This window comes from Durio zibethinus, chromosome 17 (assembly GCF_047325235.1).
Source record: "Durio zibethinus cultivar Kanyao isolate XHJ-2024 chromosome 17, ASM4732523v1, whole genome shotgun sequence".
Classification (NCBI taxonomy): Eukaryota; Viridiplantae; Streptophyta; class Magnoliopsida; order Malvales; family Malvaceae; genus Durio; species Durio zibethinus.
Window position 1 is genome coordinate 1,796,329 of NC_143178.1, and position 16,727 is coordinate 1,813,055.

A 16,727-nucleotide genomic window follows, 5' to 3' on the forward strand; every position below is an offset into this window, starting at 1 on the left:
ATCTTTCTGTACAAAAAGACTATATGTTCTTGTCTTAAATTCCCTATCCTTCTCCATATATGCTTTTTTCTCTGCTCTTTTCCAATCATTCTGTTTGATTTTTGTGTTTAAAGGAGTGTTGTGGGGTTCTTCACACCCTGTTGATGTCAACATTTTCGTCTTCTTGATCATAACAAGGTGGTTAAAGCTTGCATTAATGAAGTATTTAATTTATCTATTTTCTAAAGAAATCTTATTTGGGTCTATGTTTCAATTAATTTTAACAGCACTCCATGAAATTTTTTGGCTTCCCAAAATTTCAAGATTTATAATAAAGTTAATTAATTCTCCATGAAAAATTGTCTTATTTGCTAGAGGCTACATGTGGAATAATACTGCTGAAAAGTCCAAACCATAGCTCATCAGGGGATTAAAAGCAATTTAAAGTATTAATTCTCCATTGTTAGAAATGCTTATCTACACTTTCAAGGAAGCTTCCCTTCGGCAATTAGACATGGCAATTTGCAACTCACACAGACTTCAATCATCTTTTTGAAAAGCTACACATCAAATCCATGCTTTTATCCATTCTTAATTTTAAGTGCAATGACAAAGGCAATGATTACAATGAATATTGTTCAATAGGGAACCATCAAAGGAGTAGAATTTCGTCATTATCTGATAGAAAATTGGTTTCAAAACGCATAATTTGTAGCATCCTAATTAATAAGATTTTCTTTCACTATATCAGAAAAGATGAAAAGATAATTCCAGTTAGACATAGCTTAGGCTATTAATAAAATTTGATGGCAAATAGCGTTGATTTTTTTTTTTTTTTTTTTATATTTGAAGTGATTAGAGAATGAATTATATATTATTACTAAAATTAAAAATTCAATATTTTATCGATATAATACATAGATATTGGTATAACATCAAATTTCCCTTCTTCACGGAGATCATATGGAAGCAAAAAAAAAAAAAGGTTAATCACCCATATGTTGTATAAATAGTCCAACCACAGGAACCAAAAGAACTAATTGAAAAATGAAGAAAAGAGATTACTTTATTTAGTTTTTATTTTCTGCCCTTTTCCTTTTGACCAGACCTTTTTATAAACTTTGCTTATATGTGATTTTTTAAGAAAGGGAATTGAAAGCTTTAATTCGCTTTCCATTCTCTCTTTCTTTTTATATTTTACACAATTAATTTTAAGGTAATACCTTTATATTTCCTAGCTCATATGATCTTCAAAGCCACTTTGTTCACAAAGTGTAAAGCATGTGGCAATGCATAGGAAAGAATAGAGAGAATAGAACCCCAAACTCACCCATTGGTAAAAATAGGCTAAAAATATTTTATAAATGTAAAGTGCTCCATTACAATTACCAAGGATCACTTCATACTTTAAGATAGTTAAAGGTCACTCTCTCTTTCTCCCTTTTCCTTTTCTTTTCTCTCTTTCTCTCTCCCTAAGTGCAGAACATACAAAATCAATTAGATTTCATATTTACGTAGGAATATAATATATTGATTTGGATCTCACAGCTTGATATGAAGGACGTGCTTTTGTCCACCCTCTTCTCCTTTTGTTGCTTTCTATCTTTCTTGTCTCCTTGTCTTTCATTAGCTCTCTTTTTCTTTTCTTTTCTTTTCCTTTTTCTCTGATTTTTTTGTGAGCGGGTACCTGATTCTCTTCACCAGCTATCCCTTCTCCTCTCTTCGGAGATATAATCATTTCAAAATGAGTAGTACACACACAAAGATATAAAAAAAAATTATTATATAATCTTAATTATATCAATGTGGCACCCCCAAGGTGAACTCCAAATTTGGTTTCTTGGGGCTTGTCCCTGAAAGGCTGGATGAGCTGACATCTGATATTCTCTCATAGCTTAAGCACTTGGGATTCATATCCTTCTGCATAAAAAAAGGAAATCATCAAAAGAAAATAAAGAAAAGCAATAAATTAATAGCTGCTAGTAGTATGAATGAGCATGCATTGAGCAGTTGCTAGCCACAAAGGGAAGTGTGCTTGAGGAACTTAGGATATGGGGAATCAAAGGACACTTTGACTCAGGGAATAATATAATATTTATGTTAGCCTAAAAGAAAATGGAAAAGAAATTTTGCTAGCTAGAGTACAACAATTTCAAAGCCTGCTACAGTCTCCTCCCCCGTGGGCTACTCCCAAGACTATTCTCTATTATTATTCTTTAGCATTACAGTACAACTGTTCTGCTGCATTATTCATCATCATTTGACCCAACTGACTTATTGATCTACAACCTTCAAGGTCAAACGAATGACATTGTTGGGTCAAGGGATTAGGTTTTGAGGTATAATTCAAGTGCAGTAAAATTAATGATGACATCTGAGCTAGGGAGGGTTCTTCAAAGAGAGAAAAGAGCTTTCAGACAACATAAAAATACCCACCCCCCTTTCTTTTCTTTAGGCCTTTGGCCTGCCAAAATGACTAAATAGCCCATATACATGAGTTTGTGAATGATCATTACTGAAAAGCCAGCTTAATTTGGGGTTTAGCTTTCCATTTCATTTAGTTCTAAAATAAAACATTCTGAATGTGCATGGCGCGATTAAGAAACAAGAGCAAAAAAGTTATTTTGTTCCTCTTTCTTACTATAACTTTTTTATTTGGTTCAATATTCCTATATATATATATATATATATATATATATTAGCATCAGAGCACAGGATAAAAGTTTTAAACTGAAGGTTATTTTGGGAAAAAGAGTTTGAAATTAGTACCTGAAGAGACGGTAAGTTTCCACCAGAATCCTTTGGTTTCCCATGCAACCAAGCTTCCCTGTTAGAAACCAACACAATGAGAGAATATATTTCCTATCATTGGAAGCCATGCATAAGAAAAAGCAAACTGAGAAATGAAAGCTATCTTTTACTGTCTTGTTTATAGTTGCTCACACTTTACATTTTATGCTGATTGAAAAAAAGTGAACCCCCCCATGTGATTGCCCATTACCCATAACAACAGACCGCAAAGAAGGTTAAAATGGCATAACTTTAAGACCAAGATTTCCACTGATGGGGCCATCACAGAGTTTAGCTTTGAAACTAAGTTTTCCATTTGTAGGCCCCATTTATTATCCCCATATCTGAGCCCACAAAATCCGAAGGAAAGAGATATCTCCATTTTTTTTAGGTGCAAATGTCATTTGGGATTCTCAAGGCTTGGAATGATATGGCGGAGTGGTGCTTTCCTTTTACTTCCGTTTTACCACACCCATCCACCCATCACAATTTCAGATAATAATTATTAGTATTAGTATTAGTAGTAGTATTATTATTATAATTACTCCAGGGCATCATGGAGTTTCAGCTTTTCTGGTCATCCACACTCGACTCTCCACTTGACAGACAGAACAAAGCTCCGAAATCACTTCTCTCCTCTATTTGTGATTTCTTGCACGTAACTATGTTTGTATTTGCATGTGATAGTGGAGAGAGAAATGGGTTCTTTTATTTTTAATACAAACATTCTTAATTATCACCATCAAGAAGCAAAAGGTCCAGTAAAAATATATACTCTTATATAAGAGATAGAAAATATTTGTCTATTAGAATTCCTGTTTTAGAGTATAACTATATATTTTCTTGTGTGTTTTCCTACAGTACTTCTGACAATGCATGTATAATATGAATGTAAAATGGTCAACGAAAGCGAAACAAGATGATAATTTGATAAATGTGAAACAAACTAAGGATCGTACTACATTAGGTATATGTGGTTGTTGTGACATCGATCCCATTATCATTCATTGTCCTTTTTATTTTCTTCTTAGAAAAAGGAAATTTTCAGAGTAACCAAACAGTGGAATATATAGGAAGTAACCAAACAGTGGAATATATAGGACAGACACACTGATAGGCAATCTAAACTACTACTAGTAGTAGTGTTGCGGTACACAGCAAACTAACCTTGATGAATTGCTCCAGAGGCCATGGTACTCCTTGTTTTGATGAGCATTTGATGATGATGATGATCTTCCCTGCTGAACTGATATCTCTGATCTTCTTGGATTTTGAATGTCAAACATCAAATCTTCAGAAGTATCCCCAGATGATCCATTTTCAAATGCATCCGATTGTCCTGCTTAATTAAACAATTAAGTTTATGTTAAACCCAAATTTAAGCAACATCATACACATATAAACTCAGTACATATGCATTAATTATATATATAATCAACCTGAAGAAGAAATATTGCCACTAACCTGAAGATGCAGCTGCTCTGTCTGTGGTCTTCACCGTCCGATACATCTGCAAGAAAATTTATAGGAAAAAAAAAAGATAACTTGTAAGAGCAAGCAAGAATGCATTAAAGCAGCTGATGGGTAAGGTAAATAAAATTTAATTAGCACAACTTGTAGGCCTTTGCGTAGCTAAAAGATGGAAAAATAAAGCAAAAACCGGAAAGTAGACCAATAAGGCAATAACCAATAATAAATTGTCCTCTGTACCATAGACGTTAGACAAGCTGTGATACAGTGCATGCAAGTACGAACTGTAAAAAAGAAAGGAAGATGACTATGCAGCCCAGCAAAGAAGCATTTATGTTGTATATATGGTAATTGAAGAGCAGTAAAATATATATAGAGTACCATGGAAGTGGGGTTTTAGCCATGGTTATTAAAGGGAAGTTAAAGGAAACCCATATGAGGAAGATATCATTAAGAAATGATAGTGTTTTTGTACTTGGTTATATTCTTTCCTTTTCTCTCTCAGTGTTAAGAAAATAGATTTTTAAGGGAAAAAAAAACAATGGAACTGAGTGAGAAACTTGTCTCGGCTTGGCTGACTCATTTTTTAATTCCTTGGGCTTTGTCTTACTCGTTTTTTTTTTTTTTTTTGAAATCAATACTGTTTACTATTCTTTCTCTCTCCTTAGTTGATTTTTTTTTTTTTACATGGGCTGGTTCATTCTTCTAAGCAAAAAGCTGTTCATTAGCTTGCAGAACCATCAGATCTAGTAGATAAAAAAGTGCTGAGGATTTGGGAGACCCTCCGCAAGAAAACATTGGAATTTTTAATCTATGTTGTTAACAGCTTCCGGTAATGCAGGCTGTTTACAAATGCAAATTCAGCTTACTACCACCATTAACGCAGCATCAAGCTAGCACTATTAGCTTGAGCCTTGAGGAAGTAAGATAAGGTGAAAACCATAGTTGCAGAAACTAATTTTTTCTTCCATTTAGAGGAAACTGCTGCTAGTAGAAACCCCGATAAGATTATATCAGAGAAGGATGAGAAAGTTATTTTACCTGTAGATGGGATTTAACATGTGCTAAGGTAAGATCTTTAACATCCATTAGCTCAAGAACTGACTTGGGTGTAGCTCCTAAAACCCCACAAAAATAGAGGATAAATATATTAGAGAGGAACATGATAGTTCATATAAGTCAATTTAATTTCTTTAGCATAATAATATCCTTCCTTTTTTTTTTTTCCTGTTCCCAAATATGCTTAAATCAAACGAACCAATGGTGAAAGAAGAAGGAAAAGACGGAAAGGTGAATAGTAGAGAAAGAACAGAAGAAAGAAAGAGAAATGAGGCATACTTTCATGACCACCCAATAACTCAACAGCATGAACAAAGCGGCCATGAAGTGTAGTAGTCCACCGCATCCTTGGAGCTCTCATGCTTCGTTTAGCTGGAAACCTTGACATGAATCTTGATCTCATAAACCCTTGAGACTGAAAGGGGCTGAAGCTTGTGTTAATAGTATTATTACTAGCCAAAGAAGATGGAGAGGAAGCCAAAGAAGATGGAGAGGAAGCTAAAGATGAATCCAAAGGCTGTTGAGCAAATGGGAAAGGAGTGGGAGGAGGAGGGTTTTGGTAGACGGGAATTCCCCTTATGGGTTTTAAGAAACCAAGCTCTTGTCCTAGCCCTTGTTGTTGCTGCGGTTGTTGATACAGTACCGGATGTTGCAGTTGGTTGTGATGGTGAGAGAACGGGGTTTGGTGATAACCGTGGAAAAGATTACCATTGCAATTGGCGCCACCGTTTTGGAGAAAGTGAAAGTGGTTGGAGTTGGACTCTGAAACCTTTGGATTCGACAAAGAGAGCTCGACGCAGTTATCCGGTTTTGCCATTGAAGACATGGAGTTTCGTGAATCGAGAGCTCTTTTCCAGAAACCTAAATCCATATCTTCTTCTGTTCTCCTCCATGTCGATGTGGGTTTGCTATTTGGTGGGCTGATTTGTAAGGATAAATCTGGTTGTGCTGGGAATAGCTCCATCTTTAACACACCAGACGATCACTGAGAGTCCTCTCTGCTTATGTTCCTGATCAGTCCCTTTCGTCTTCCTTCTTCTCCTGGCTACTCTTTGCAGTTCTCGTGTGTGGTACAACAATAACTATATATATCCACGAAAGGATTAGGTCTTTATATATATACGAAGATGAAGTTGATGAGAGGTGTATAGTTTTGGGTGATCAAGCCAAAAGGGATTTGACCTATTGTTTAGGTGAAAAAATTTCTGGGGTTTGATCAAATTATTTTCGTTGGAGTAGTTGCAGAGATTGGAGATTGAGAGAAAGAGAAAAAATGGGAAGGTATGAAGTGAATGGTTGTTTCTTTTGTGTGAAGTATATGTGAGAAAATGACACTTGAGAAAGAGAGAGAGAGAGTGAGAGGAAACTGGCAGTGGTAGTAGTATTTCTTTTGTGGACGTGGGGTTGTGAGAAAGGATGAAAAAAGATGAGAAAATAAAAAAAGTAAAACAAGTTTGAGGGACTTAATTTGATTCCTTTTTTACTGTTACTCTTGTTTTCTTTCTTCTTTTCTTTGGTGGAGAAAAAAAAAAAAAAAGGAAGATTTTAGGGGTTATACTAATACTTTAACGTGTGCGTTTGTCCCGACTCAACTCAACAAGTCATACTTTCCTTTTTAATCCCTTTCCACGTTTACATAAATATATGATAATTTAAAATATAATATAATAATATGATATAAATATATTATAAAAATAAAATATAAAATTGACTAGATTTAATATTTTAATAAAAATTATATATAAATTTGATAAATATATTATAAATTGTATATATAAATTTGATAATAATATGATATAAATATATTATAAAAATAAAATATAAAATTGACTAGATTTAATATTTTAATAAAAATCGTATATAAATTTGATAAAATAAAAAATATATATTCATATTTTTATATCAATATAAATTGTTATACGAAATTTTCGTATAAAATATAATAAAAATATATAAATTTTAATATTTTACGTGATACAAATATAACAATTACATGTCTATCCCCACGTCCTTTTCTTTTAAACTCAAACTTAAGCTTGCTAGGTAGCTGCTTCTCCTTTTCACAATTCTTATATTTAGAAAATAAAAAAGGGTGTATATTAATTTGAAATTTTAATTTAAACCCACATGAGTTATCTAATTGATAATTATGAAGAGCAATTTTTTAGTGCGTCAGATGATTGTGTTTTATAAATTATTAATGAAAGAGATTAAATTTAAAGAAAGTTTGAAGACAATTCTGATTTTAATTATTACAAAAAAATTAAGATATTAAAATTTATATTTTTTCAACAAACATATACTTATATTTGCATGAATAATAATAATAATAATAATAGATGCCATAATTAATATAATTACTATATATACATATTTTCTTTTGTAACATACATTTAATGTTCTCCAAGTCCTAAGGTGTGTTTGATACCTTGATTCCAACCACTGATCATTTAGGCATAATGAAACCATATATAATTCCCACGTTTTACCTTCCGTATGTCAGCAATCCAATTTCCCTTTCATTTTCTCTTCCTTATACTTGTAATCTCGTGAGAAATTTAAAGGCTATAATAATTTTGTGTAATTACATATATGGTCCTCCTAGGTGAGGGGTGGGAAAGTCAAATTAACACCTTTTTCCCATCGGAGGGTAACTCCAAGGGTAAAGAAGTCATTTCACATTTAGTGATCCAGTCATTAAAAATGTCACACTGCCTAAATGTCCCATTGACAATATGTTAGTAAGTGGGATTAAATCATTTCCAAAGACAATAGTCTATTTTAGACATATGGCTCCTATTACAAGGACATGTTTGGATTGCAGGGCGTTTCATGTGCAAATTAACATGCCTCCTTGCTTCTCATACGCTTTAATTGAATTGGTTTGTTTATTTAAATTGCGGCACTTTACATGAAATTTAATTCGGTGATTTTTTTATACTTGATATAAAATCGTGATCATCGATTGAACTCGAACTTAAAATTTTTACATCAAAGTGAACAATTCTTATCAATCAAACTAACCTCTTATTAATCAGGTGATGAATTTTGAAATAGAGGATTGCCGCCGGGGGAAGGGGGGGTTCAAATTGCTTAAATTGTTGAACCATTGCAGCTCTGATGTTCCATGGAGACCATTTATGGTATGCTTCTTAATGAAACCTCCTAACAAATCGCACTTTTCATTTATTTCACTAATGAAACTGCAAACATTAGATTCTTAATTAATTTATTAATGCAAAAAAAGTGGGATTTCAGTAACAAAATATATTACCCGTCTCCATTTACAGTAGTAAAAGTAACATAAACATAGAAAAGAAGGGTAATTTCCAAACCTTTTGCATGGCCTTAGAGCTGGGAGATATAGTAATTAATTTATGAACGTGGTTTTCTGTCTGTCTGCAGGTTTGCTTTGCTTTGAATGTATGGCGACCCAAATGCCATGTGATTAATTAATGAAGCATATATAAAACATTCAAATGCACAGCTGCCCACCATACTTCTTGTTTAATATTCTAATTTTAAACCAACACCAATCTGTATAGCAAGATTCAATTATCATTTTTTTTTTTTTGGATCCATATACATAGAGGATTATTATTTCAAATATTGCCAAACTCCATCAAAGGAATTAAAAAATTATCATATCTTTATATTTTATTATTTTTAAATATATATATATACCCTAATAGAATAAATAAAAATCCTTTAATCTTACTAGTTAACAATTTAATTAATTGTTAAAACTTTGCAAAAACTTAATTAAGCAAAATTAAGAATAGTTTAAAGTAGTGATGATATTCTTTGTTGGGTAATAGTGGTATGCAATAAAGAAAAAGTGCTGGCATGACATGATCTCATGGATAATTATCATATCCCAAATGATTGAATCTCAAAATGAGCTGCTGAATACTTGGCCATCATTTGCCTTTTTCTGTGAGCTAGTTGCACACATTGGGCAGCAAATTCTAGGCCCTTGATATATGATGTTTCTGTTCAACAATCATTGATAATTACTAATGTTACTCCACTGAAATTTTGCTTAATTTCAATATATTTTAAATTGTTTACTTTCTTTTAATTTCTTTACATATATTCAGCTAAATTTTAATCATTTCTAAAATTTAATTGTGTTTAACAAACTAAATGGTACTCTATTTATTTATTTGTATATAATTATGAAAGATTTTAAGGTTTGATTTGGATGCACGATATATACTTTCTTAAATTAATTAATTACTTAACGTTCTATTAAATAAAATAAAACTATAATGTTCAACACTTTGTCTAGTGCTTATTAAGCGGCCCTTTGCTTTCCTTTAAATGTCACCTAATTTATATGAGAACGAAATTCGGAGTTTTTAGGAGAACACAGATTTTAGAAACAAGTTGAATTTTCTACCCAAAATTTCAACCTTCTTGGGCCCTACCTAATTAAACATTAATACTGTTTTAAATGTCTTTTTCTTTTTCTTTTTTTCTCTCTCTCTTTTTTTTTTTTTTTTTGCTAAAATTAGATTTTCCATAGTCCCAAAGCTTTGAAAAAAAAATTGGCAATTAATTAATTATCTCTATTTGTTTTTGAAATCTTGTTAAATTACTTTAGGATCGTTGTCCTTCAAGTGACTACAGGATAATTAATAATTAGTGATTTAGAAAATAAATTCGAGTTGATATGTAAGATCATCTCCATCTATTCATATTATTAACTAGGAAAATATTAATCAGTGTTTAGTGACGCCGATTAAAGAAATATTTAAGAAAATAAATTTATAATTAACACATTTTTAAAATAATTTTTCAGTTAACCTTAAACTGTGTCTATGAGCATCTGTTAACCGAATCATATTATATATTCTTCTTGAACAATTTTGAAGTTATCCATTAATTTCTTTTTTTATATAATAACGTTGTTCATTAGTTACACGCCTTCAATTTGATAAGCAATTGAAATCGTCAAATTAGTTTTAAAAATCCCAATCTCTTATATTAAGTATTCAAATTATATATATATTGAAATTAAAAATTATATATGGATATTTAGGAATTCCTTAAAATAAAGTCGTTTACAAACTAAAAGTATTAAATTCTTAGTTTTGATAATTAGAATAAAATCTGGATAAGTTTTAATAAAAAGATTTTATATTTCTTCAATGTTAATGAATTATTTATTATAATTGAAATTTCTCAAATGTATATGGTAAAGATTGCGTCATGGTGACAAGGGAAAATAATTAAGCTAATAATTAAGACAGGGAAGGTTGAATGAAGCTGAAAAGAGAGTATTATTGGTTAGGTAATTGGGTCGATTGATTGAGGCAATGTCACAAGTTGGTCCTATTTGCTTGACCTCTTTTTTGTCGGTAAAATTACTTTGGTCTGTCAAATTAATCAAATCTGTACAAATTGGAATGACATTAGGTGCTTCCCAAATTTAGATAAAGTTGATTTTAACTTTTGACTTTTTTTTAAGAACTTTATGCAACATAATTTTTTATAACCTATTTGTCATTTCATTGTTTTTTTTTTTTTTTTTTTTGCCCTTTTTTTTAGGTTTTCTAGTTGTTTTTAAGTGTTTATTAGTTCTTTTTATCATCCTAGGAAGTCTAAATAGATGACTTAATAAGCCAAAGAGGGACCTAATTTAGTTGATGCTAGCTAATACTAAGATATTATCAACACATACAATGAGTTGCCATGCAAATTTTCGAGTTAGGACCGATTTAGATATATATTTTTTATAAAGAAAATTGCATCTTGAAATAAAAAAATGGATATATGTGTTAATATTTGAATTTTAAATTTATTATGTATTATATCTTAAAAGTAAAGATAAGTGAATTAAAAATAATCAGTAAAAAAAAAAGAATGAGTAGAACCTTCTTAGAACAATTTTTTTATATATAATCCAAAATTTAGAGGTAAAGATCACCCATCAACCCTTATTACTTGGTGCACAAGTGATTGGCACACCTAACAAAATCTCCAAAATGTGTCATTAGGCATAGATTTTGAAGGTAGAGAAAGTTACTAACGAACATGAATATTATTAGGTTTTCAAATCCAAACAATTTAAATTTCAATAGATATCAGAATTGGAACCCAAATTCTCTAGAATGGTGGGTTTTCATATTGTTATTACATTGCAAATAATGGTGACAAAGGTTAGTGTTTGTGCCGAGCTTAGCTATTAGGGGTAAAACTTTAAAATCAATAAAAAAGTGAAATAGAGCAGTTAAAGATAAAAGTTGAATTGGTTTCAGTGTTTGTGTTTAGACATTTAAATTAAAAATCAGCTAGAGAGAATGTAAAATAAGTAGAAGAAAGTCCCATGATCAAATCAAGTGATACTTAGAAGGTTCTATTCAAGTCCCATGATCAATTAAAGAGAAAGGAAATGGGCAGCCTAAACCCTTAGCTGCTTGAGGTCAACCCTAGAGTTAAGATAACCTGACAAAACGAGTTAATTTAGATATTGACCATTCAATCTATAGATAACAAATTAGTGCTTAAAGAGATTTATTGGATAGATTAATGAAGTGATTGGGCTAACGTGACTCTATGAGATTAGGTCGATTTGACACGTCAATTAAGCCCAAAAATAAAAAATATCACCAATTATCTATTGACAATTTTTAATTTAAAAAAAATTATTTCATCCTTTGGACCTAAAAATACCCTTATTTAGATAGTGTGGACAATACCTTGAAATTAAGGTATACTGAAATTTGATTACTTAATTTTAGTTCAATAAATAGCTGGGTTTTTCCTCTTTTCATGAAAAAGGTAGAGACAATTATATGTTGAGGAAATAGAAAGATGATGTAAAGCCTTTTTTTAGCACTTTTGTTAACCCACCGTGTGGGCTATGAGGGCATCGATAAACGTTACCATTGCCATTTAACATCGCCTTTTTTTAGTACCCGTCTTCTTTGGGGGTCATGGATCGATCCTCCTCCATTATCCATGGCTTTCCTTCGATAAACTTTGGGTCCCCATTCAGATTCATTTAACAGACAGTCAAAACATTCAATCAGCAACAAACACATTCATGAGACTGTCAAAGCCCTTTTTGCTTCAACAATTTGAGTACATCTCACTCATGGCATTATGTTGTTTTCAAATCCTACGACAAAGTAAGCTTGAGTCTATCAAAACTTAATCTATGGGGGTTTACAACAAGATTCCTTCACAGTATTTGATTAATTTGGAGTTTGACAAGTAAACAAGTTAACAATATTTGGGAGATCATGAACTCCAATTTCCATGAGTTGGTTATCAAATGCAAAATATTGTAATTCGAGAGGAAAAAAGAATACATTGAGTTGGTTAAATAATGTCTTAGACACCTCTAGGTGGGTTCAGAAAGGGTCCAAATTGTTCCGAACATGAAGCTACTGAGGTAAGGCACTAGTAACATAAAGAAGGACCACTTTTATATAAATAAATTGAATAAAACTATATATATAAATATTATATATATATATATATATATAATGTTGCAACATTGAGGCATTGGATTGTCTTTTGCCTCTGCTCATATCAATGGCCATAGGCATCTCCTTGTCTCAAGCCATAAATCCTACCTTGAGATCAACAAGGTACCATGGGGAATCTCTATTGAAAGCACATTTCTATCTTAAAACTCTTATCCATTGAGAATTGAGAAACACTCCACCTCCCCAAATTTAATTTCGTTTAACAGTACATTAATAAAAGAACCTTGCAAGTGGCACCTAATCCAATGGTTGGATCAAGGAAATTCATAATTAAATTCCCTTCAACTAAAATATATATATCAAACGAAATGATTCCAAGATAAAATATTAAACAAGAAAAAAGTTTTTAACCTAGGGTTCCCGACAGCATTGGAAGCAATGTACTAAACTTACATATTTTTTATGTGTATATATATATATATATATAAATATATGCTTTTGTTCATTAATTTTATTTTTTTTTAAAGAAAATTTATATTGCATCTACCGACACTGAGAGCAGAAATAGAAGACTGACAATTTTGTTTTCTGTAGCAATTAAATTCATTATATATATCATCAAGGAGAGGGTTAAAGTTATGGGATCAATGTCAACCATTCCTTGGGAATGAGAATTAAAGTTTAAAACAAGAAGATTTGCAGTGAGTGGAAGCATCTATCTTGGTCAGGAAAGAAAATTCCTATTATTTACTAATATTGATCTTAGTTTTCCAAGGACATGACTACAATTAGAGAGGTCAAGAAGGAATGAATCTTACATTAATACCTCAACATGATAAGCTTTTTTGTTTTTGTTTTGTCTTCCATGCTAAGAATGTTGATTTCTCTTTGGTACGTTATCATTTCATGTTGATATGATGATTTATGTATGTATGTCACGAAAAATATTAAAATTTATATATTTGTATATATTTTTTATGAAAATTGTATATCATAATTAATATCGATACAAAGATATAAAATATATATTTTTTATTTTGTTAAATTCATTTATAATTATTACTAAAATTTTAAATCGTATCATCTCCATATCTTATTTTTATATCATATATGTATCATGTTATTATTTCGTATTTTAGATTGTCAATTTTATCCATGTTATTATATAACTATGCAACAAGATCACCGATAAGATATTATATTTTTCTATTAAACATGAGTATTTGAATGGGCTCAAGAGTTTGCCAAATTTGTATTAGCTTAAAACGTGTACTTTTGAATCTCTAAGCTATTCTTTCCAAATTGGTTTTTTTTTTTAATTGCATGTATACATAGTGAGAAAATTCAAAGAATAGAAGTATTGAAAACTTGAACTGTTATCTCCTAAAAACGAATAGCAACCATTAAATCAAATCTGATACATTCCATTTGACAAATAGTCATATAAGCTTGTTGAGGAACTACCAATCCAACCAAATTAACACATGTTTTTTTTTTCACATACAAACACATTATTACCTCAACTTTACCCTCTTGTCGTGATCTAAATCACAAAAACGTGACATCAATTATACTCTTATGTTAACTACGCTAGCTCTGAATCATGATTTGACAATGATACGTGCCAAGATTTGAACCATAGGCCCCCTATATGTTGGAGAATCATTCATTTAAATGCTTAAGTGGACAAGTAACATTTATCTATCCTTAACATATACTGTATTTACTTCAATAATGCTGAATATTCTTAAGCTTAAACCTATGTAATATTCATCCAATCCAATAGGCAATATATATATAGTCGTGATTAATTATATAACTCCCAAGTTGTATCAAAATTTGGAAGTGTCTCAAGCTCAAAACACAGCAACTTGATCTGCAACATGTCTCAAGATCTGCGAACCCAATGGCTGAAACTATGGCCCACTAAACTGTTTAGTGTGGGATCGACCCATCGTTTCTCCTAATGTGTCATTATATATATACATCAACTTCAAAGGAATTTGCTTTATAAAATCACCAAAGCATTTCAGCCAAATATTGACTTGTCGGATGAATGTAAGATCACGTGGTCTCTAGTTAATGACTCATAGAATGTGATGAATTGATTGTGACCAATGGAACTTGACGAAGAATAGTTTTGATTAATCATAGAGGGGTGAAAAATAATCATACCGACATGAAAAAAAATATCACTATTTTCTGGACAATATTTGTCATTGAGAATTGCAAATGGGTCAACATGTTTCCCTTTTGCTTCCTCAATTTTTCTCAAGGAAAATCTCAAGTGTTGAAGGAAATTGGATCAACTGTTTTGTCAAAATATTATTAACTAAATCCTCTTTGAGTAATTAAGATATATATAAATCATATTTACTTTCACTTCTCATTCACAAAATTGATTCTTTCTTCCTCTTTATTGCTGAAGAAAATGCAAATTAGGAGACTCTAGCTGTAATCAATTACTGATGCAATGATAGATTGGATATGCAAACAAGGCAAGCAAATTGCTTGCCTAATTAATCAATAAATTTTTGTTCACTTCACATACAACTCAAAATCTAAAATAGCTATCCAACTTTTGAAATTGTTTTTGTTTCTTGACATGATCATGGATAGGCAAATTTAATGACCGTGAGTGAATTGTTAAATATAATTAAGGGGCCAGAAATTAATTATAAGGGATCCTTAGTTTGGGATAATACATATTGAAAGTATAACTAGTGGAAGACTTGAATAATTAATATTCCTTAACAATAAAAAGGACTTCTAAAGGAGTTCATAGGAGAAATGATTCGGGGTGGTTAAATCTTTCCTTATAAGAAACACAATATTCTCAAGGAACTTGACCACACTTTAAAAAGAAGATTTAATTTCCCCTTAATCAAACCCACAAAACAAGACTTAAAGTAGAGAGCAATTCCTTTTTCTAATTGAGTAGACGCTAGCAACAAGTATAGGATCCTAATTACAAAAAATAATAATGATAATAATAAAGAAAAGTGGAAACATTTTGAATCTTTTCCAACGACTTGGAGCAAAAGGGAAGCTCGGATAAGTGCCCTACAAATCCAGAGAGACTAGTGATTGAAAGAAATTTGTAGATTTTGACAAGAACCCATTAACATTTTTTTTTGCTTTTCTCTCATTCCATATGAATTTTTTTCCTTGGTTTCACTTTCTTTGCATTCCACAATTTTATTCTCTTTCAAATAAAGGTAGAAATGATTAATCTGGGATGGGAGGGCGGGACTGGTCCCACAAACCTTAAGACATACTCAATCCAATCACAATGGAATATGGTTCTCCTTTTTGGGAGGTCAAGGTAAAAAAGGATGTAGGCTCCCACCTAACAGGAGCACTTTGCCCCACTCTCATACACTAATTCAAGCCTTTTTCTTTCATTTCGTTCATACCCTATTACTATTAGCTAGTACCAGTATTAAATACTTTTCTTTCTTTTTCTTCTTTTTTTTCCCCTATACTAGTACTATAATTATATATTTGAAATCCCTTTTTTAAGATTAATATAAATTGAAATTCATAAATTTGATTTATTCTTTTTTTACCATAAAATAGAAAAAAAAATAAAAACATTGGTATAAAGTAGTATAATCTTAAGTGAGATAAGTTTAGGCGTATAGAAAATAAGAAAAAAAATTCTAATGTACATCAAGGGATGTAAATTCCTCATTAAATATATGGTCATAAATTATGGTACAAAAATTGGTAAACCAGCCTGCCTTAATTAATCAACTTGGAGGGAGGTGTAGTATCTTATTTAGTCTCGGATTATCATATAATCTCGAGTCAACTCAAATTGGGCTTTAGGTTTAGCTCATTTGATTTTGGATTTAAATTTTGGATTGCTTTGAACTTTAAACTCAAAATATTTGTAATTATCTGTCTTACTTTATTTCAAGAGATAAATCATTATGATTGATTTTTAATTGAAATTGAAAGATAAATTTATTGAGTTTAAAATTGAAA

At 31.1% G+C, this 16,727-nt stretch overlaps 1 protein-coding gene across 1 annotated transcript; it reads right to left on the reverse strand.

Annotated features, from left to right (window-relative positions):
- Nucleotides 1-1,294: 1,294 nt before the first annotated feature.
- Nucleotides 1,295-6,695, reverse strand: LOC111286237 (putative transcription factor KAN2). The gene is made up of 6 exons (XM_022876113.2): nt 5,578-6,695; nt 5,281-5,357; nt 4,234-4,279; nt 3,937-4,108; nt 2,749-2,806; nt 1,295-1,899 (listed from the first exon to the last, which is right to left on the reverse strand). Exons 1-6 carry the CDS (start codon nt 6,260-6,262, stop codon nt 1,780-1,782), a joined length of 1,158 nt encoding a protein of 385 aa, XP_022731848.2. The 5' UTR covers nt 6,263-6,695; the 3' UTR covers nt 1,295-1,779.
- Between the last annotated feature and the right edge of the window lie 10,032 nt (nt 6,696-16,727).